Below are 22,406 nucleotides of genomic sequence, written 5' to 3'. Positions count from 1 at the left end.
CTATAGCTTTCAACCTCTGTCTGCCATGAAGAATAAAGGACTTGGCAGTCTGTTGGAAAACACAAAAAGGTAGGAGTATAAAAATTACACAGAAAGTCTGAAAGACAGCTGTGACATACACACAAGGTGTAACGTCTCCTCTGCTCAAGGGTAATAACTACAGTTCACAAAATGTCACTGAATTACATTGTTAGTGAGTAATTTTGTTGTTTGCCTTTTAAACTATTTCACCTGAAAGTATTGACAAGAACTACTTTCTTGGAGCTGAATTTAAAATGTGGTTAATTTGTAGACGATGCATGGCAGAATGACAGCATATGCCATCGACAGCTGACCAGCTACTTGTCTCTGTTCCAGCAAAACATTTGAAGACAATAGAAAGGGCCCGAATTTTGAAACAAACTCCTATCTCCCCGTACACTCTGCCCTTACCATTGAATATGTTCAATCTAGGTTAAAACCCCACTTATTTTCTTTGGCCCGTCAGAAAACATGGCTCCCCAGGCAAATGCACAGATAGATCGCTAGAGGTGCTCAAGCATCCACCTTTTAACCTTGATGAGGGTATGAAAGTGCCCCTCTCTGCTGGAAACCAATTTTTTTTGTTTGCATTTTTTAAGGAATAATTTTTTGCTAGTTTGTTTTATCAGCACACAACAATGATGAAACAATAAGAAAATCTTACTTAGCTGTCCATTTGAATGTATTAGCATATCCATCCATACATTTTCTAACACGCTTTGTCCCTTGTGGGGTCACAAGGTGTGCTGGTGCCTATCTCCAGCTGTCAATGGGCGAGAGGCGGGGTACACCCTGGACAGGTCGCCAGGCTTGTATTAGTATATTAATAGGCCAATTGTCAAAGGAGTATTGTGCAAGTTTAAAGGTTAATTTTTTTCCCCCCATACATGCCCTTACAATTCCCTGACGTGTGAAATGAGGGCCCTCTGTTAATTGCAGATGCTTGTATAGGATCCATAAGTCGGTTAATGAGAGAGCGATTCGGGTCGTATTCTCTGGGCGTGAGGGTGATATGCCGCATGCTCTCGTTCACCTGGCTACTTTGAGTCTCTGCCGCAGTTGATGCATTAGCGAGAGAACATGGGCTCACCTCAATATTTGCATTCTTACCTCAGAAGACATTACCCCTCTAAACAAAAGACCTGTGCAGTCGCAGCAGCAGATGCTTTTTCTCTTCTCCCATGCATATACACAATATAGGTTTCATTTTAACTTGTCGCCAGCTAGGTGGAAGTTGTGTGAAAACTCTGGAATTTGCACAATGCACCTTAAACATGAACTACCCAAAGTGGATTTCTGGTTTGAAATGAGATGACGTAGTTTAGCTGAGCTACATTACAGTCTGATGGAATACATTGATATTGGTAAAAGCATATTATTAGTGCAATGCTGTACCTCTGTCAGAAAATAGTCCAATAATGTATACTGTGCTTTCAGCTTTATAAATGATCAGGCATGATAATTTCTTTCTGAAATTAAAATGCTAGGAGAGAAGTGTGAATCAAAATTTTTGTGGTTTTCTTCGCTGGATCTGACGGCAAGCACTTGCGCAGCTGTTGGCATTAATAGCTTCCTTCCCCAGTGGTTGAATCCAAATTTTCGTTTGATTTACCGTGACATGAAATCAGGTCTGATGAGATTGTGGAGACATTTATAGAAACATTCTAAATCGATCTAAGTTTTGTTATTCAACAGGCAAAAGTGCCATCTTTCATCTCCCTTTTCAAAGTTCGTTCCTTGGATGCCTCCAAGAATTTTAATAACTCCCTGGAAGGCCAGAGCATACCACAGGAAAGCTGCAGCACACCGAATCAAATCAGACCTGCAGATGATAGATGTGTAAGCTTAGTCAGCCTATAATATATCCTGACCAGCAGATCGCTCCAGAGACAGCTAGAAAATGCCAAAAAGTTTGCAATAATCAGTAAGGGGAAACTTTTTCTTACTCTGGAGGCTTTACTTTGAATTTAATTAATATGATTGTTCAATGTAGAGCGCTTTGTCATAATAGTCACACATGTAACTTAGATTTTGTTACATTTGAATAGCCTATCCTGTTGAAACAATGTTGAATGTGTTTCACTGAGATTAACTAACAAAATGTTGTGGACAATCATGAAGTGGAAAAAAAGTATTTTTTCAAAATCTGACAAATAAAACTTTAAAAAGTTTTAGGTGCATCCATATTTATCCTCCACTATGATGACATTCATGCATAAAATAAGGGCGAAATGACTAATTATTAGTTACAACCTCTGAAAAGCAAAATATTAGTTTATCAAATCCATATGTGTTTACATTATTAAATATTTCCCTTATAGTCCCACAGAGGAGAAATTGCTCTCAGCATTTAACCCAACCCTTAAGGAGCAGTGTGCTGCTGGCAATGAGTAGTGCACAGGGCGCAATCTGTGCTTCACTGTCTTGCTCTTACACTTAGGCCACCACTCCCACCAGCCTCAGTATAACAACTTTTTTGCAGCTACGCAAAAGTCTATGTGTGGTGTGTACATTAGCCTAAACACAACAACAGCGCTGTGAAACGTGCTGGTGGGAACACGGTGCACTGGGATGTTTCTCTTTAGCAGCAAAAGGGAGGTGACCAGCATTGATGGGAAGATTGATAGAGCAAGATCCAAGATTAAAACATATTAGCCCTTCCAATGACTGTGGTGGAGGCTCAACTTGCAGCAGGACAACAATCCAAAATATACAGCCAGAGCTTGGAATAGTAGAGACCACAGCATATTTACATTTTGGGGTCCAAGTCCAGTCAAAGTATGCAGGTTTAACCATTTAACCAAAAGGAATGGACATACGTTTCTATCTATAGATGTAAAAAGCAGGCAGAGACATACCTTAGAAGACATTTCATTGTGGTTATAATGTATACAAAAAGGACACAAAATGTAAAGGTGTCTTAAAATGTTTGCAGGGGACTGTATAAGGAAGTAAAAGCCCGAACAGTGATGAGGATGGTCACTGCTCTCTTGCCTAAATGTGCTGTTATGCTATGAGGACACATCTGCCATATGGTGCGGCGCAGTGAACAAAAAGAAAAAGTGGTCGACCTGGCATTTACCTTTGTCACTGGGAGCAAAGCAAATCAGCGACTCCCCAACAAAGCGCTGGCACTTGGTTTGAGAGATATAGAGAGCTGAACTCCCGGAGAGCGGCAGAAAAATACCAGCTCAGCCCCCCAGGGCTTTAAGCTTCCTCGGGAGTTTGTTAAGAAAGGCTGCCTAGACAGTCTTAGACTGGTGTAAAGCCTTACCGTCAGCTATGAGGTGCTCCGGCACATGTAAGATTACTCGCACTGAGAGGCTGCAGGCGAGGTGAGAGGAGTAAGCCAGGCCGATCACGCAGCTGATGACACTGATCAGAGTCAGGGTGGTCTTATTGATGGGACTCCGTGGGGAACCTGCTGTTGGGGGGAAAAATGGACAGGGAAAGAGAGGAGGAGACATAAACAACAAGTAATACATATATAAGAAGCAGTCACCTGTGGGTTTTCTTGCAACCCATTGGGACCGCAAACATACATGCAGTCACACACAAATACACACACTACTCACATGAGGAGTTACTTTATGAACCAGCCTCCACCCACCCCCCAAAATTGGGCTTAGCTCCCATAAAAACGACCTTTGGATAAAAAAAAAAAAGCATCAACCCTTTGAGAGCTTTACACTGGGCATGGCTCAGCAGTATAGACCTAAGGTTTACCTTTGAAGGGTTTTTAACATCCATGCTGGGATGTGTGAGGAGAATAGAGACACGGACCCCAAATAATAATAAAAAAAAATGCTTAGAGGCTGCTTTGCAACCAGCCCTCTTTCCTGTGCTCTCCTTTTCTGTCAGAGTAAAAATGCTTCCCTTATCTCCTTTACTCCAGAGTGCAACACAGAAAAGTAGTAAACGTGACCTCATACCCAGAGGAGTCATGCATACATTCGCGCACACACACACACACACATAGACCTCGAATACAGGTACTCAAACTTTGTTCAAAACAGTTTATTTTTCACCAACGCCAAAAATTCAAGATTGAATTGCCACTTTTAAATTACTTTGGCAGAGGTTGTTCTTTAAGATGCTGCCCAAGGCTAGGATTTGAACAAAGGCCAAATGGAAGACTGACCTTTTGTATATTGCTCAAAACCAGTTTATGTAATCAAGTAACTTATCCAGATATGGGATGCGGGCATCATCTCACTTTGCCGACCCTTTTTTACTATATTTGTTTTTGTCTTTTGCTTTATAGCATTCTGCCCAAAGTTTACACTTCAGTTTTTATAATGGTCAAAGGCATGTCGCCATTTTACATTTCACTTTTTGGGGATATTTTTATTCTTATTTTATTTATGTAGACAGGAAATGGCAAGAAACAATTTCATCATGCCTCACAAATCCTTCTTTCCTCTTGATGTAAACAACACAGTTGGGGCATCATTGCTACCACCTTGTTCTAATTAAAGATGTTGGCTACACTTCCGGAGGCTTTGCCGTATGCGTGACACCTGCGCACAAGACGGGGGGATAATTGGCTTGGAGGCTTTGTAAAGGCTTGTAACGCCTTTTGACAGCAGCTATTATTTTGAGGGCATTGTTTTGTTCTGTTTGTTCTTCCTCCATCTCCCTTCCACAACCTATTACTGTACATCAAAGCTGCAAGGACAAGGCATGCTGACAGATAAAGCGTGCTCCACCACTTCACTTTGACAGCATTTGCACAGGGTCCTCCTTAGAAATAATATTTGTTCGTAATATTATTTCAAAATAGAGTGCTCTTCATACCGCAAGATGCAACAAATATTACATTTTTTCCCCCAACTGGGAACGTGTGATCTCATGATCTTGTTTGATTTCCGTCAACAAGATTGTATGCAGACACAGTGAGATCAGTTTTACATGCTCACAATCATTCTACAAATCACTATGTTTGTATGCATTTCCTTTAACAGTCAAATTTATGTGCAAACACCAATTCAGAACCATCCATTGGCTACATGTACGGAGTTTACTTGTCATGCGTTGTGGCAGCGGCAACACCATCACTGGAAAAAGTTTTCTGTAGGTGTATGAGTTCCTCCTTACCCCCAGAGCCCCACGCGCTGTTGGCGTTACCATTTCTCATACCTCGACTCCGGCGCCGACTGCGATTTGGGTCGGTGTAAAAGGCCAGCTGAGGCTCGCTGTCTGCCTCCGTCCCAGAGTCCCCGTCTGGGTTCAAGAAAGTTGAACCCGCTGTTGGATTCAAACAAAAAATATACCTCTAATGAAAAAAAAAAAAGACTACTTGTGGGGGCTTAGTCCAGGAGTTACCCTTTCAGTAACTGTAATGTAAGGGATGGTAGCCAAACTAAATGACTTTTATTGCGTGTGTGGATAATGTGCAGCTTTTTGAGCCTTCAGAAGAAAGAAATATGACTGAGTGGGGCTACATATTGAGTTGTTAAAACCCAGCCAACACTTTACAGCAGATCATTTCAGCACATGGTGGTATTTGGGGTTATGACATGAAATGTCAGATAAATGTTCAGAACTAAAAGCAGATGGTTCTCAAACTGTAGTGACCGTAGCAATGTTGCTATCAGATGAATTATTGTTCATAAAGTTTGGATGTTTAGCTAAAGAGAATATATCCAAACTTATGTATGGACATTGAGATCTTCATGCCATACAAAGAAATAAACCTGAAAAAGAAATGTAGTAAAAATATATATTAAAACAAAAAAACCTGTATTAACTGAGGCAGTTCAGCTTACTGGATTGTTCTTCTTTGTCCAATGTTTCATTAAGTTACGACTGCCAGAACAGGTTGTACGGTATAATTTTGAATACTGCTTTCATTTTTGTGTTTATTGTTATAGTTAGACCACAAACTAAAATTAGTCGCTGTGCTAACTCCAGAATATTTATATAGACATCACTTACTGATATTGTTATTGTTCTTCTGCCTACAAATGACACACAAAAACGTAATCAACAGCCAATACTACAATCTGTAGAATGAGGTGCCATTTCCTGAAATTGATGAATGGTGTCATAATAATTCCTAACTAAAATCTGAAATGTAAAGCAAATTTCAATGTTTTTTTTCTAGACTTAAAGGAGCAATAAACAATATTTCACCACTAGGTGGTGCTTGAGGACTGTCTGTAGACCAAAATAAGACGTGTGACTTTCTACAGCCACTCCAGCCGCCACCCAGTCCCTCCTTTCCCTTCTCACGTGTTGCCTCCTATGGACGTATTTACAAAAGGAAAATTCACAGCAAAATAGCATTGCCTTTAAGAGGAACATTTCTAGTGAAGAAGTAACTCATAACTTTATATTACTGTTAACAAGAAAACATTTTGATCTGCTGGGGGTGCTCTCCGCCATGTTACTCCAAGACTCTGCTGCTCTGACGCTGGCAGGGAGGGGCTAAGCCCTGAGTGGCAGCTGTTCACGTGCATGTACATGCACGCATGTACACACACGCAAGGCAGGCTTGTCCGGCTTTATAAACAAGAGACTGGAGAATGACATAAAAAGATGCGACGCCATGCCATAGTCCATCTGAAATATTACCTTTAGTTCGTCACATCACTATGTTTTAGTTCTATCAAAAATAATGAAGTGTCACTTATTGCTCGTTTAAAGTAGACACAGACACAGAAACTTTGAATGAAATAAGCAAAAAGCAAAATTTCATAATTTTAAATAGAAAAGAAAGAAATAGAAAGAACCAAAAATAGTTTGGTGCAGAACTAAATGTATCTTTTTAGATGGACTATGGTATGACGTCACACACTAACTCTCTGTCTTATTCTCAAGTCTCTTGTCTACAAGCCGGGCTGGCCAGTGCATGTACATGAGTGTGAATAGCTGCCAGTCAGAGCTTTGCCCCTGACTGCCCATAAAATGCCACCGCCATGGTCACCCACCGATGATCAGGACCCAATATTACCACAAAAAAACAATGATATTTGCCAAAGAAATTGTCAGATAAAGAAAAAACAAGGATTAACATTGGTCTCACGTTTCGAAGGTGAAGAGCATTTCAAGAGCAGAATCAGCTCCAGTTTGACTAAGAGCTAGCTTTCCTCCTCCAAACAGATGATTAACAGCATGAAGCTGTCTTGTTAGACTTGTCTTGGTATGTTGATTTGATTTAAGGTAATGCTACAATTGTGGCATGTGGGTTAATTATTGGAGTTTGACCAGCAATGGGCCAGGCTTTACTGCTATGTGAGGGGAGTAGCTGGTAGCCCAGCTAACACAGTAAGCATTTTTTAATGCAGCCAGCAGGCTTGTGAGCTCCCCACCGTGATCCTTGCATACATTCAGGGCATTCTTTCTTTCACAAAAAATATAAAACTGAAACTGATATGTGGTGTGGTAATTCGATTTTGGAGGTAGAGAGAAGCGTGGCTTGTGACACATCTTGTTTTGGTCTACAGACAGTGCTCAACAGCCACCTAGTGGTGAAATTTCACTTGTTGCACATGGGGTAAAAATTATCCCTTAGAGATCTTAATGCGTTGTTCTGTATTCATGAAAGCAGGTAAACTACTTGATGAAAAATATATATGTATGACATATTATTTATCATGGGCCAATGAATGGCTTCACTGTTTTCTGGGTAAAAAAATGCTAATCTAGCATTGTGTTTTTCCCTTGGAAGCCACCAGGGGGTGCAAAGTAGGCTTCAGAAAATCAGAGGGGGAAAAAAAAGAAGCAAACAAAAAAGAGAATAGGACAAAAATATTATCATGAAATATAATTTTATGTTTTTCATCCATTATCATAAATGTAACATTATATCATATTGAGATGACAAATTTGGGAGATTTAAACCTGAACTTTGAGGCCCTTCCCATGTCTAACTATGTAATAAAGGACAGCATTCCCCCTTTTTCACAACCTACTTGTGCAAGTGTGTAGCATTTCAACTTTAAAGGTACTCAAAAAAGAAAAACAATCCACAGACCATGTTTACTCGTGGACAATGACCCATGACACACACATTTGAGAGGTGTGATTACTTTTGTACTTTTATTCAGAGGGAATATAATATTGTTGAAAACATGTTAGTTCTGATCAATTCTGATGCTTTACAAATATAAAGCTGAAAAACAGATAGATACGCAAAATATATTGGATCTTGATTCTCCCAATCCCCAATCTGTTTCAAGTTGCACCTAAAAAACTTGAAAGCCTTGCCTTGAATGACTAGCATTCAAGCAGTTTAGCAGAATGCATCAATCAGCAAGGAAGGGTGAGAAGTTATGTGTCACTTAAAGCTGTTAAGGTCCTACAAGTGGTTGAGGGGGTGTACATATTGCCATAGGCAATTCCTTATTAATAGCATACACTACACTCTGCATTGCTTTTAATATATTTTAATTGGAGCATTAGCTATATTTAGAGGGCATGCATCCCAACTTGTTTACATGCGGTTTTGGTTTGTACTTACCATGTCAGAAGGAAAATCCACTAAAGCTCCATACATGTTACTGCCTTTTTGGGATATAAGTGAATTACAAATAAAGTAATGCTGACTTCTCTCTGTGACACGTGCTTAAAAAAACCCTAACCAAGACAAAGTGTTTGATTACAATGAAGACGAGGCATAGGAAACAATTGGGGGAGGAAATAGCTGGCAGCAATGTCAGTGTGGTACATTTTGAAGGACGTTTTCATCACAGCAGCTTCATCAGCTTTTCAAGTTGTTGCTTTTAGAACAATATGCTCTGAAGATACGAATGTGCTGCATAAATATTATTGGCAGCCATGACTATCTACCAGCACAGATGTTAGAGTAGCTTCACTTCACAAGAGGGAAGCCTTTTGTGATGACACTATTGTTTCAGGAGCATTTCTCCCGGCTGATTTAATAAACAAGCATTCTTCACAGCACACTTTCATTTCAGAGATTTGTTTGCTAGAAGGAAACTGCGTCCTCTACAACGTTTTTTTTCTTCTTCAATTCATTCCCCAAACCGTGCAATGAGAACAAAATCTATGTTAAAAATGGAAAAAGATGTTAAGATGAAATAACTGAACTTAGCAAAATTTATAACTCCAAGGCATATAGGCAAATTGCTAAAGTGTAAAAATGTCTTGATTATAAATATGTTTAACATGCAGAACTGGAAAAATCTACTTCAATGCAGAGACAAAATTCTGACTTTTCGGGCTATAAAATACCAGTCCACCATCTTTAATCTAGGATTATTCAAGCTTTAAGAGAACTATTGAGTTCAGCTGCAAAGGCCCCATGTAACATTTATCTTCCAGCTAACTATATAGATTTTGGCTCCTAGAGTAATAAATACCTTTAAATTAAAAGTGAAATTTGGTTTTAATTCAAATATTTTGTACAATTGGTTACATGTACACACTTATTCTGCTGATGTTTTTAAAACATCAGCAGAATAAGTGTGTCCACTTTTAAAGCTCGTCTTAAAACCCATCTATTTAACTTGGCTTTCAACACCAGCGAGATCTAGTTTAAAGTGTATGTCTTTGTTTTTAAACTACTTTTAATTATAATTATTTTTATTTTGTTGTGTTTTTGGATTGTACAGCACTTTGTATCAACTGTGGTTGTTTTAAAGTGCTTTATAAATAAAGCTGGTATGGTATGGTATGGTAATACATATATTTTTTAACACTGTATTTTCAACCAAGGTATCATTGACAAATCTTGTTCTATACCTAGCACTAATTTATTTAAATGTATTTATAAATATAGAATTAATTTATCACAAAATCTACCACAGTTTGAATCTGGATTCTCCCCAAGGTCATATACAATAAGGATATATTTTATAAATTAAATTTAATCAAAAAATATTTTATTAATTCCAAAGGGAAATGTAATATTTTAGCTACTGATGCAGTTTTCTTCATAGTTGTTGTAGATACTGATGGCAATGGGCTGGAAGGATCTTCTATAGTGTCTTATAGCAGATCTGAAGAAGCCTCTGACTGAAGACACTGTTGTCGGCAGTCTGATGAAGAGGATGCTCAAGGTTGCCCATAATGTTCTTCATTTTATGAAGAATCCCTCTTTGAACAATCTTCTCCAGAGGTTCCAGATGAGTCCCCAGAATAGAGTCAACCCTCTTCATTAGCTTGTTGAGGTTGTTTAAAGCAGCATTGTACTTTAATATATCCTCAGCTAAGTCCCTGTGATGGTAATCTAACTGTTTATGAGATGATTAAGGGGTCTGTCACCTCCCGCTAGTGTCTCTAGCTAGAAAACCACAATTGCAGGTTTCAATGCACTGGTGGCTGTCTCGCGACTCTCTTCTCATATTAAGACGATAATGTAAGATGATGTATGACACTACCCACCTCTTTAGACATTTCGTCGTGATATGCATCGTCCAGCTACTTTGAGAATAACAGCGCAGTGTAGCTGTGGGGTGCGGGACACACGGTAGAGCAGTCAGTGTTTACAACAGTGTTGTTTTAAAAACGTCCAGGAGGGGGAGCTCAACTCGAAAATTACTTAGTTCTGTTTCAAGTAAATAACTCTGATGCTACTACCCAAAGAGATGATGGCAGGGTTTCTTTGCAGAAATGATTTTACTGCAAACACTGAAGGACATAAGCTTCCTCAAGAAGTACTGTCTGCTCTGACCCTTCTTGTAGATGGATTCACAGTTGTATCTCCAGCAAAGTCTGTTGTCCAGATCAACAAAGTGGTACTTAAATTCCTCCAATGCCAATGGACTGTTTAGCAGTTAACGTGCAACATGTATGGATATAATATGTCAATGCCAAAAAAAATAAAAATAACAAATAACACAAGGCTGTTATTAGACAATAAAACATTATACAGTAAATGTCTAAGCATTTGTAGTACATTCATGATGGGTTTGTTCTTCAACGAGCTCAGTGTACTGGTTAATCATACACAATTCATTGCTGCCCACTATTTCTTTCAGCACCTTTAAACAAGATACCACTCCTTTGTTTAAACCAGCATTTAAAAAGGACCAAGAAACTAACCCCTTAGAAAATGAAGCCAAGTCTTAACACAGCAAGCTCAGAGCAATATGAAAGTTTGAGCCAAATTTATGCTTCACTAAAGATTTAGGTAAGCTGAAAAATATTCATTTCTAAAAAGTAAGTAAAGTTTTTTCAGCATTAGTTTTCACTCTTTAAAATAAGGTGGTCTGACCTAAAAGTACACCCATCCATATCTGACCAAGCTGAAAAACACTAAATTCAATCTAAAAGGCTTTTTACAATGTATTTTTCATACATTGATTCAAAGTAAAATTGCATGAATATAGAACAGAGAACACAGGGACAAAACAATGTTTGTTAATCTATGTTTTCAAGATATACAGGAACATTATTTTCAGAAGAAAAGACATATTGCACCTGAATGAACCATCCCGTTATTATCATAGTGTCAAGGCATGGAAAGAGCAAAATGATCGTGTGTGAAACCCTTATGTTTGAGATACTTTGCATTCATTTATAATTATGAAATACTAATGAGGGTGTCACCGCCTGGGCAGACTTCTCCCACCTGCTCTATCACCTGCTCATGTTCTCCCATAAGGTACTTGAGATTTTGAAAAGTTCCTCTTGAGTCTGTTAAAAGTGTTGACATACAGAGAAAAGACAAGCATCGGAGCATCGATGGCAAGACGAGAAAGCTTTAGTACTTAACACCCCTATCGCACAAACAGAAAATGGCCACATGAGAACGACAATACGCCCTTGTGCATATTTTACAAGAAAGATGAAAACTGTCGAATGAAAATCCCAGCAACAGCAACTCAAGACTGTGTGAAGCAGATCTAATTTCCTGCTTAGACAACCTCATTCCTGTGCAGCTGGCTTTGGAGACATCTAATTTGCATCTGGCAGCACTGAAATTTCTAAAGGGTTGTGTGTGTGTGTGTGTGTGTGTGTGTGTGTGTGTGTGTGTGTGTGTGTGTGTGTGTGTGTGTGTGTGTGTGTGTGTGTGTGTGCGCCAAGCACCATAGACGGCACATCCTTGTACTTTCAGACACCGAGATGTTACTGTATTGATGAAACTGCAATTTTGATTAATGCAAAAAGTGTTTTTTTCCCCACTTCATTACTTTCTATTTGTGCATACTTCTATCACAAAGTGAAAATGCGCAAAATGTAACGGAATGAAACAGAAGCTAATGTTTCTTTTATCTGAGCATAGATGGAGCTTTTTAGTCAGGCAACTGAATGGTTTAAAGTTACTTGAAAATATACAGAGCTTGTTGGAAATCTCCGAGACACAGTAGAAGAATCGCAAGAGGCTGAGTGTAAGAACATAATGTGCATCGAGAAAGCTGACAATGAAAAGTGTCCCAGTTTCCAAAGTAGCAGGTAACTGGTCAGTTAGGATCAGTAGTAATCATTTATTTGCAGCATCTTGCAAAAGTGTCCATACACCTTCAGCGTTTTAAAATTTTGGAACACAACAACACAATTCAATGCATTTTACTCTTGCTTCTTCAAATAAAGAAACGTTGGTCTTTTTTATCCTTATTCATATAACATTATTTTTGTACTATGTATTAGTTGTGTTCACGAAAGGAAAAAAAAAAAGCTCTTGACAGTTTTTCTTGATAGGTTTTATAGACTTTAATGTTTTTTTGTTTAATACGTCACAAATGCCTGCTTGAACAGTGCCTCTGAGTGTTTGTTTCTCCTTTTAGTACAAAGCCTCACACATTGGCAAAGCAAACACCAATGCTGTTTATGGTTTATTCCTGCCACACTGAAAGATTTCTGGGCACGGGAGGCTTACTTTTTCAACAAGGCCATTTGGAGGATCTGACAGTGCCCACTGTGGTATTCTGTTGTGTATTTTGCAGGCATTCACTCTTTGTTCCCACCATTTATTATTGATTAAGAAGTTTTGCTTGAATTATGTTTTTAGTCAAATGGTCGCTCCTGATTCGGGCATGAGGCCCTGCCAAGTTGGATGCAGATATAGAGTCAAGGTTTCTAAAGCCAAAAAGTCCCAGTGGTCATGTTGGTTTTTTCCAGACATAATGAATGAAACATTATTTATAATGCTGGTAAAATAAATAGAATGAAGCAATATGCAACAACCTAGTATTCTTGCTGCCTTACAATTATGGTACAGTTTCAATAACAGCGTTGTAATGTTTCTCTGTCGCAGCCTGTTTTTCTATTTTCTTTTTTTTTAATAATGTGTTTTCCCCGACGGTTGGGAGAAATCTCCCCTGACAGGTAGTAAAGGGTTCTATACTACTTAAAAATCTCAATAAAGGATTGTTTAAATGTCTCTGGCTAATGTCTCACCTATAACCTTAGTCTTCAATTTGTTTTATTTGTGGTCACTATGTAGAGAACCGTAGCAGCTTGGCAAGCATGAAAGCATGAAGTGAGCATGAGCAGCGATAGGAGGTTGCATAGAAGCAGTTTTTTATGGAAAACTATTTAAGTATAACACAATTAACAATAATATTACAATAAAAAATGAAGGTAATTTCCCATTCACACTTCATTCACACCTAAGAACTACCAAAGTTATTATTTTTAACATTTCAAGAATACTCGCCTATTAGAATAGCATGTCTTTGACACTAAAATCATCATACCATACATTGTAAAACTTGTCAAAATCTCCCCAAGGTTATTAAAAATTTGCTCTTGAGTATTACAAAGTAATTATGTCACAATGCTGAAACCAAGAGTTTTTTTTTTAAATCAGAGGTAAAATTCACTTTGTCTAGAATTACCTTTAGAGTTTCCTTTGACTGTAAATTTCCTTTATTATGCCACACTAACTAACTCATCATAAATTGTCTTAATGTTGAAATGTACTCAACAAATAAACTTGTCTCCATTTTCCTATAACATTTCCTCTCTTGTAGGCTTAGATTATATTTAGATTATATATATATATATATATATATATATATATATATATATATATATATATATATATATATATATATATATATATATATATATATATATATATATATATATATATATATATATATAATATATATATATATATATAATATATATATATATAATAGGCACCTGCCCTTATTAACACTCCCTTAACATTTAAGATATGAAGGGCAAGTAGGAACTGCTTAAAATGATTTAGACCTCAATGAAAATAGTGTCAATTTCAGGTTTGTCATTTAAAAAGGAACATTTTAGGATAGAAACTGACATTGAATGGCAATAATATCTTACCTTCAGTCATCAAAAGAGGAGCCATTCTGAGTTCATGTACTCTGTAGCATTTTGTAGGCTTATAGTATAATATGATAACAGCCACTATGAAGGCTGATTAAAAAGAAGCAATGACTGCACCCATGTGGAATGGATCAGTCTAGATGACCAAGAAAACTGCACTAAGATTTACCAACATAAAAATGGTGCTGACAGGTAAGAAAAGGAGAACAAGCTCGCTGTCTTGTGATTTACAGTAATGACAAATCACCTGCTCTCACCAATTATTTATTTATTGGTAAATCCCTATATTTTGTGATGCAAAGCCAATAAAGAGGTTCTGTGATGCATTGCTACCACAACGAATAAAGGTCAAAATATATTAGAAACATTTAAAATAAGCTGTAGACAAAGGGTGTTGGTGAATATCAGGTGTAACTTCTCCAAAAACAAAACAATGAAAAAAAAAAACAAAAAAAAACAAAAAAAAAAAAACTATTACCACCGTAGTTTGGCAAGTAAAAGTTGTTTTTAAGACCCTGTCATTTATTTTTGAATGTTATTGGAGAATATAGTGCTTTTAAAATGCTTCACTGAACATCTACAAGCCCAGGTTTTTTACCTGGCATCAGCAGCTCTGCATTTTTTTCTGGTGTATCTGAAATCCACGGGAAAGCGTGACTCACCTCGGGTGTTGCTGGAGAGGCGTTTGCGTTGGCTGGTAGACGTGTTGTGTGGTAGCAGGGTGTTTTGCTGGTGATTGCTGTCCAGTGGGCTTGTAGCGATGATGTTGTCCTTGTATTTATTCATCAGGGCCAACTTGGTGTTGTCATTCACTGCAAACAAGTCGGAGGTAACTACAGTGATGAGGGAATGATAGGAAGGACACAAACTGATTTTAGAAGTGAAAACAACCACTTAAAAATGGTTGTTTTGACCAAATAATTGGACAGTTGTATAGAAAGAAAAATTCAGTGATGCCAAGAAAAAGAATTCCAGCTTTTTTGTTTACTGGGTGAAAAGTCAACGAGCCTAAATTAAAGTGTGAGAAAAGCTGGCATGAAATTAAAGCTAATTACAAAAACTGTTGGAGCATATGTAGCACTCAGAAATTATACATTTCTGTAACTACTCAGAGTTTGTAACAATATTACAGACAGCAAAGTTCATATTTTTGTAGAATTATATGGTAAAAATTGGATCTTAAACAGAGAACAATTTTGTAATATGATGAGTAATTCTTCATTAGATATTATGATACATAACATATCTATCCATATATTTATATATATATATATATATATATATATATATATATATATATATATATATATATATATATATATATATATATATATATATATATATTTGTACTGTATGTATAGTATTAAAGTAAATGCAAATATATTGTGTTTATGATGATAAATTAAACAGATGACAATACAGCCTTCAGCTCCATTACAATAAGCCTGTTAGAATAAAAATGGAGAAGAATATGTCTCTGGTAATGACAGAGTGTTGCTATAAAGAAGCTACCAATAAACACTAAAAACATGTACATATAATATAATATTTTTCTTTAGTTGTTCATGCAGGCATAAAATGATAATCATTCTGAAGTCAAGGGTCATGGCCATTTTCCGAATAGGTCTATATGTTTGTTTATTCAATAGGAATTCAAATGCCACTTTCTTAGTGACCTCTTCAGTTTTCATATTTATCAACATTCTTCACTTAGCCAGCGGCCGGCACTGTCTCTTTCTCCAGTTCCGCGCATTACCCATTTGAAATGCATAATGCAAAGGATTACTCTGCTTCCATTAGCTGCAGGGCTGGACCATTTGGATTTTAGAGGAACACTGTGTGTGAGCACTTTTCACCGAAACTGATCACTTAATGAGTCCGGCCAGTAATTTTGAGCCTTATTTTAATTCACAGTACATATCTGGAATTAGAAGCAGCTTACTAAAGTTATTTTGATGTAGAAAAACAAATTCTTTGAAATAGAATTGCCAACTTGCAAACAGGGTTTCTGAGTATTTCAAATTTAAAAAGGAAATACTTGAGGAAACAACAGAAAGAAACATTTAGAGTAAAATCACTGGCTACCTCAAATACATTTAGTCAATTCTGTTCACCTGTGAAACAAATTAAACCTCTTTGAGGAAAAAAATATATTGAAAATATTTGCTCTATGACTGCAATCACAGTAAGGCAGTTATTCTAATTACACAGCCTCCATTTACCAGGAAGTTTAATATTTATGTGGCTTAAAAGAAGAGAAAATAAATCCTTTTCTTATTGACAAGAACATCGCTTTCATCAAATCTGTTAATTCCTGTTGTAAGAATGATCAAACAGAGCTCCATTTACATGAGGAAGACGTTCAGACCTCAGTTACAAATATTATAATAATGGTAGAAAATTGCATTGCTACTTCTTTTTAACTAATAAATTAAATAGTTTCTATGTCTGCATAGAAAAAAAGAGTTCCTTTCACTGTACGTCTTACCCAAAAAAATAAATAAAACATAGGGGTTTGGATTTTCAGGACTAAAAATGATGAGAAGTCAGGAGATCAAGGTAAGACTCAAACTATTTTGCCTCGGTTCATGATGCCACTTCAAAGGCCTTCTGTGAATTATTTTCTTATCATTAGTTCATTTTTTAACTCAAATTAGAACAAAGAACTGTAAGGGGTATCCTACAGTTTTGACTTCTTTAGACAAAAAAATAAACTCAATATATGTTAAATATGCAGCATTTAATAACTAATCAAGTACGCTACTTTTTTGGTAGATCCCAACAAAAGCAAGGTTCTACCAAATTTTCATTTCAAAATGCTGCCCTTTTCCAAAGTGAGTTTTGTATTTATCTTTTTCATTATCTACACAAATAACAAAAACACAATGTTAAGTTCTGATTCAATATAGTGTTAAAGTGCCATTTCACAGTTCGTTTTTTTTTTTTTTTTTTTTTTTTTTGGCATCTGGAACAACTTCAACAAGCCGTTTTAAAATCAATAGTTCATCATCTTGCTAAATTGGGACTGGACAGTTTGTGATCTGCAGCACATTTATTTTGTTTCTGAAAAAAAGTGTCAACACTATTTGACATCAGACTCAGTTTGGAATCCACAGAACCAACTTAGAAGAATGCAATAAATGGTCTAGATGACTATAACTGTAAAACTGCTCTTTAAAATAAGCATGAATGAATCACTGTCTTTAATTAGCAAACCGAAACAATCACTGAGTAAGTCAAAAAAAAGTTAGCTAGGCTTCATGCAAATCCAAGATAGCAAATTTAATCTAAAAATAAACTAATGTAAAATGTATTGTTCAGAAAACAAATTATTACTGTGTATAAGTCTAACATTTCAAATGCAATTGATTTTATTTTTTTTTTTATCCTTACCAAAGTTTGAAAAATTATAAAATCAAATGTCATACTTTTAAGCTGGTGAATGGGGAACTTTGACAAAGACAGAAGAACCCTTTAAATTTAGGGATTTATTGCTGTTGTTTTTTTCTTCCTTTTTAGGCAGTTGTATAGTCTCACTCATAAATATTTTTTTATGTCTGGGCAATATATCAACATCTTGAAAAAAAAAAAAAGATTTTATAGCATCTCACTCACTCACTCACTCACTCACTCACTCACTCACTCACTCACTCACTCACTCACTCACTCACTCACTCACTCACTCACTCACTCACTCACTCACTCACTCACTCACTCACTCAAAGCACCAAAGTATGGAGGACCTGCTAATAGCTGTACATTGGTACATTGGTACTATTAGCAGCTTCCCTTAAGAGGTCGGACACTGAACGTCTGCCTGCTGAGTTTGACATTACTAAACAATGCTTTAGTGCGGGGGAAAAGGCATGTAGATTTGACCTACGCAGTAAAATGCTAACCAACCAATGGGAAGAAGTTGAGCCCTTAAGACACAGCCCCTCCTCATTTGCATAATGAGGCAGAAATGCATACAGAAATGTAAAAAGGACAGGCAGAAATGTAAAAACGAGAGACAGAAATGTAAAAACGGCAAACAGAAATGTAAAAAGGACAGACAGAAATGTAAAAATGAGAAACAGAAATGTAAAAATGAGAAACAGAAATGTAAAAACGACAAACAGAAATATAAAAAGGACAGACAGAAATGTAAAAACAACAAACAGAAATGTAAAAAGGACAAACAGAAATGTAAAAAGGACAGGCAGAAATAAATAGCATCGGAGAAATAAATAAGGCAAAAAAATACAAAGAAAGAATAAAACAGACAAAAATATTATAACATGCACATAAATAAAAAGTTTAAAAAAGATAAGTAATTTATAAATAAAGTGGGTAATTAAAGGAGATATATACATTTTGTCTCACTGTATAATTTATTTTCTATCTATATTTATTTGTTTATTGTTTTTTTGGTGGCACATAATTGTATGCATATTTATTTATTGAGCATTTATTTATTTCTGTATTTATTTTTAAATATGGAAGACTTGGTCCTCCATACCAAAGAGCATCCTGAGTCGATAAATGAGAGGCAGAGTTGTTTAACTTTAAAGAAACATTTAATGGAAAACCAGGAAGGAATAATGTGATCTGTCAAGAAAGGGAGCGTGTTCTGACTGCTATGTAAAACAGTGTTTACTCTGATCTCTGTGCTGTTGTCCTTAAGTCTGTATCTGGCTTCATCTCGAACAATGGTTACGTAACTTAAATATTGATTACTTAAGGACATGCCCGATCACGATGTACTGTATTTATTTGCCAAACCAGAAGCCTGTAATGAGATCTTCCTCCAAAATAATGTGGTCTGATATCTCAGAGCTCGGCTCAAATCTGCGTTATGCTTAGTAGTTTGTTTTCTGTTTAGTGGTTGATTATTTTGTGCTCTGGTCTTTTCTTGGCAGTCAAACTCAGTGTGGTGGGTTTATTGGTCACAGGGATGGGTATTTTTCCCAAAACATTGGTTTTCTGGGCTTCTTTGAGAACACAGTCGCCGTGCTAATCGACAGTTTGCACATTATGGGGCCACACTTCAGCATAAGCTTTTTTTTTTCTGAGTTGGAGTGGTTAAAAGTCACTTCTACTGTTGCATCATGTGGGAGGATAGCTGTAAAGTTTGTTTTTATCCCTCTATTTCTGAAAAACGATCCGAGTCTGAGTCGTGATTCATCAGAGCACTATAGGGGCGAGCATTAACAAAGAGATTAGGAACCTAATTTGAAATATCTTGATTCACACCACATATCGAGATAAGACTCAAATATATTGAGAATATTTTAGGTCATATAGATCAACTCTATGTCTTGGGCAATATCATTTTGAAAATTCGTCCCTTTTTTATTACTTTGTTGTTCTGAGAAAAGACAGAGAAACTAGGAGATCTGACCCACATAACAGAAGCACTCTTCAGAGCTAGGTGGAGCTCAGCTAGGTGATTATTTACTGTGTGTCTGTTGGCGCAAAAAGCCGTTCTGACACAGCAGACAAAAAAGAAATCAGGACCATCGATACACACACAGTCTGTGGACGGCTGTTTTTAAAGGCTTAAAAAGGCTTATCATTGTGTTCATAATACAGTACAGTTCCAGAAACACACTATACATGTCAAAAGACAAAAATAACTGCGTTGCTCATATTTTTGTTTGCTTTTGTTTTCTGTTTGAGATTTTCTGGCGTTGTTTATGACCATCTGCTCAAATAATTTGTGCCTTTTTCAGCTGAAACTTTATTATAGACTTGTAAGACAATTTTCTCACATTGTTGCAAAAGACTAAACAGGTTTTTTCCAAAAATACAAAAAAAAAAAGTATTTGAATTGTTCACATAATAAAAGGAAACACTTGGAAGATCATCAAGATGAGTGTGAATGCCTATTCCTTTCTACATCTAATCTATGTTACAAAAGTTTCACAAGAACTGAGACTGTGATTCCATCTGTTCTGTCTTTTCTGCTCTGTTTGTTCCTGCAGTCTACTAACCTGGTGTGAGGTCCATATTATTCTTGTCATTGCAGCCCTGAAGGGAGTCCAGAGTACGAGTGACTTGACTGGCAAATTCCTCCCCGCCATTCATGCACTCTCGCTGCAAATGGTGCCGCAGGTCTGTAATGTCATACTCATACCTGAAGATGAGGCTGAAGTCAGTTACTTCTGCACTATATTGACCTAAGTTTAGATTTCCAAAGCTAAATAATGTACAGTTTAGAACAATAAGTTACTGTGCCTTTGTGAGCTCTTAATTGTTAAAATAAGCTCCTCCCACAGGTTTGAACCTGCTCTGCACGTACCCATCCAAAATCGGCGTCTCCCTGATGCTGAGGGTGCCACCAGAGTTTGGCCCCTGGCCCCTGGAGTTCCTTAGGCTTTCCCGTGCCTGGCCTCCCATCAGCACGGATGGGATGTAGTGTATCTCATTAGCCGCCTCTGCGCTGGCACTCTTTTGGGGCTGAGGGATGCGACGTCTCTTACACCAGCGCCTGCGGGTGTACAGGATCAGGACGAGGCACAGGACGGACAGCAGAAGGGCGATCATCCCGCCCTAATGGAAGAAAGGGGGAGCGTTTGGAGCAGAGATAGACAACAAGGGGAGAGGAGAAAGCAACAGTGAGAAACAGTGAGAACACAGTCAGATAATCCAGCCAATGCAAAAATAGATCAAAGTCAAACTCCTAGCGCCAAAAGTATGATTTACTCAAGGATTCCAGCTACAGTTTATTAAGTAATGCCAATAATATGTTGGCTGAAAGTGTATGAGATTTTTACCATTCTACTTTCAAATAAAGACATTGCAAAACACAACCCTCGGACTGATTTTTGACAAAACAAGGGTAAACGAAAGGTATCAGTGACGAGAAATTGCATGACCACAGAAATTAGTACCAAACCAGCGACTGTTGCCTAAAAAAGGAATTGTGTCACTGGCTGGGAAAGGGGAGGGGAGAGCATTATGACCGCACTTGTGTTTGTCAGTTCGACACATAAAGGTAAAGTTCAAGTAGAATTAAAATGTGCTGCAACCACTTAACACCGTGCAATTAATCCTTTGATTTGATTTGATTTTTGCTCCAACATGCAAAAACAATTTAATCAACAAGTAAAAACTGCCAGTAATTTTGAAAAAAACTAAAAACAACAGAAAAAAGAGTGTTAAAATGATATCGCAACACTTCAGTTCCTCAGTGACATGCAGTCCATATTTTTAACCCACACTCAATTAACTTAAATACCTAAAAATATATTGCAAGCTGAATTGTGAGTCATATCAAAAATTAAACAACACAACCTAGTATTAGCAAACCTCCTCCTTTGCAAACATACTTTTCAGAGGCAAGATTCAGGTTCACCTAAGACTGATAAGCTAAATGTGACGAGTCAGCTTCTGATTAGAAATTTATTTAAAGTGAACATAGAATTCAGAAAGGACCCTCCATCCATTGTCCTGTACCTTAATATCCTTGCAGGATCATGGGGTGCTGGTGCCCATCTCCAGCAGTCACTGGGGGAGAGGGGGGGGCAAAGTCCCCAGTCCATCACAGGGCAACAAAGGGACACAGCGAAGAAAAAAAAAAAAAAAAACACAGGCACATATATACCTGTAGGGTAATTTAGAAAGACCAATTAACCTAACAAGTCATGATTTTGGACTGTGGGAGGAAGCCAGAATATCCAGTTCATATGCATATATAAATGTTAATTGTGATTTTATGTATCGGCTCATTCTGTCTATGTGGTATAGAGAGGACTGATAGCAAATGATTGGGTCAGGTCACACGAGCCCTTCCGTTTGGCTTTTTTTCTCTCTCTCTCTGATTTAATGACTTGTGAGACAGTCCACGGGGCAAGGGGATATGGCGACATCTACACCCACAGAGGGCTGAGAGATGGTACAAGATGGACAGATGAAGGGCGATGAGCCTGCCCCGAGGACAGGTTAGCAGAGAGGACAGAAACTGAATCAGACAGAAACCGAGGAGGGAGTGAGGAAGCGAGGAGGACGACTAAAAGAGAGCCGTGCAATGGCGAGACTAGAGTCAAAAGAATCCTGTCAAGAAGCAGGATATGGATCAAAGTCAAGGCAAGTCAAAAGCACATCGTCTGTGGAAACACAGGAGCGTGTAAGACCAATGTCAGTTTGATAATCTCTTTTGTGAATAAAGGAAAGACAGT

At 37.4% G+C, this 22,406-nt stretch overlaps 1 protein-coding gene across 1 annotated transcript in view; it reads right to left on the bottom strand.

Moving 5' to 3' along the window:
- The window catches only part of LOC105915569 (astrotactin-1-like), a gene marked incomplete at its 3' end in the record, with an annotated part of 126,542 nt that overhangs the window by 61,531 nt on the left and 42,605 nt on the right, over positions 1-22,406 (bottom strand). Inside the window, 5 exon segments of the mRNA XM_036130142.1 lie at positions 3,296-3,445; positions 5,119-5,268; positions 14,907-15,077; positions 20,220-20,362; positions 20,528-20,778. Coding sequence (XP_035986035.1) covers positions 3,296-3,445; positions 5,119-5,268; positions 14,907-15,077; positions 20,220-20,362; positions 20,528-20,778 — 865 coding nt within the window.

The sequence above is a fragment of the Fundulus heteroclitus genome, unplaced genomic scaffold, assembly GCF_011125445.2.
Source record: "Fundulus heteroclitus isolate FHET01 unplaced genomic scaffold, MU-UCD_Fhet_4.1 scaffold_281, whole genome shotgun sequence".
Taxonomy (NCBI): domain Eukaryota; kingdom Metazoa; phylum Chordata; class Actinopteri; order Cyprinodontiformes; family Fundulidae; genus Fundulus; species Fundulus heteroclitus.
Note: the sequence above shows the minus strand (reverse complement) of the source record. Positions and strands in the feature narration are given on the sequence as shown.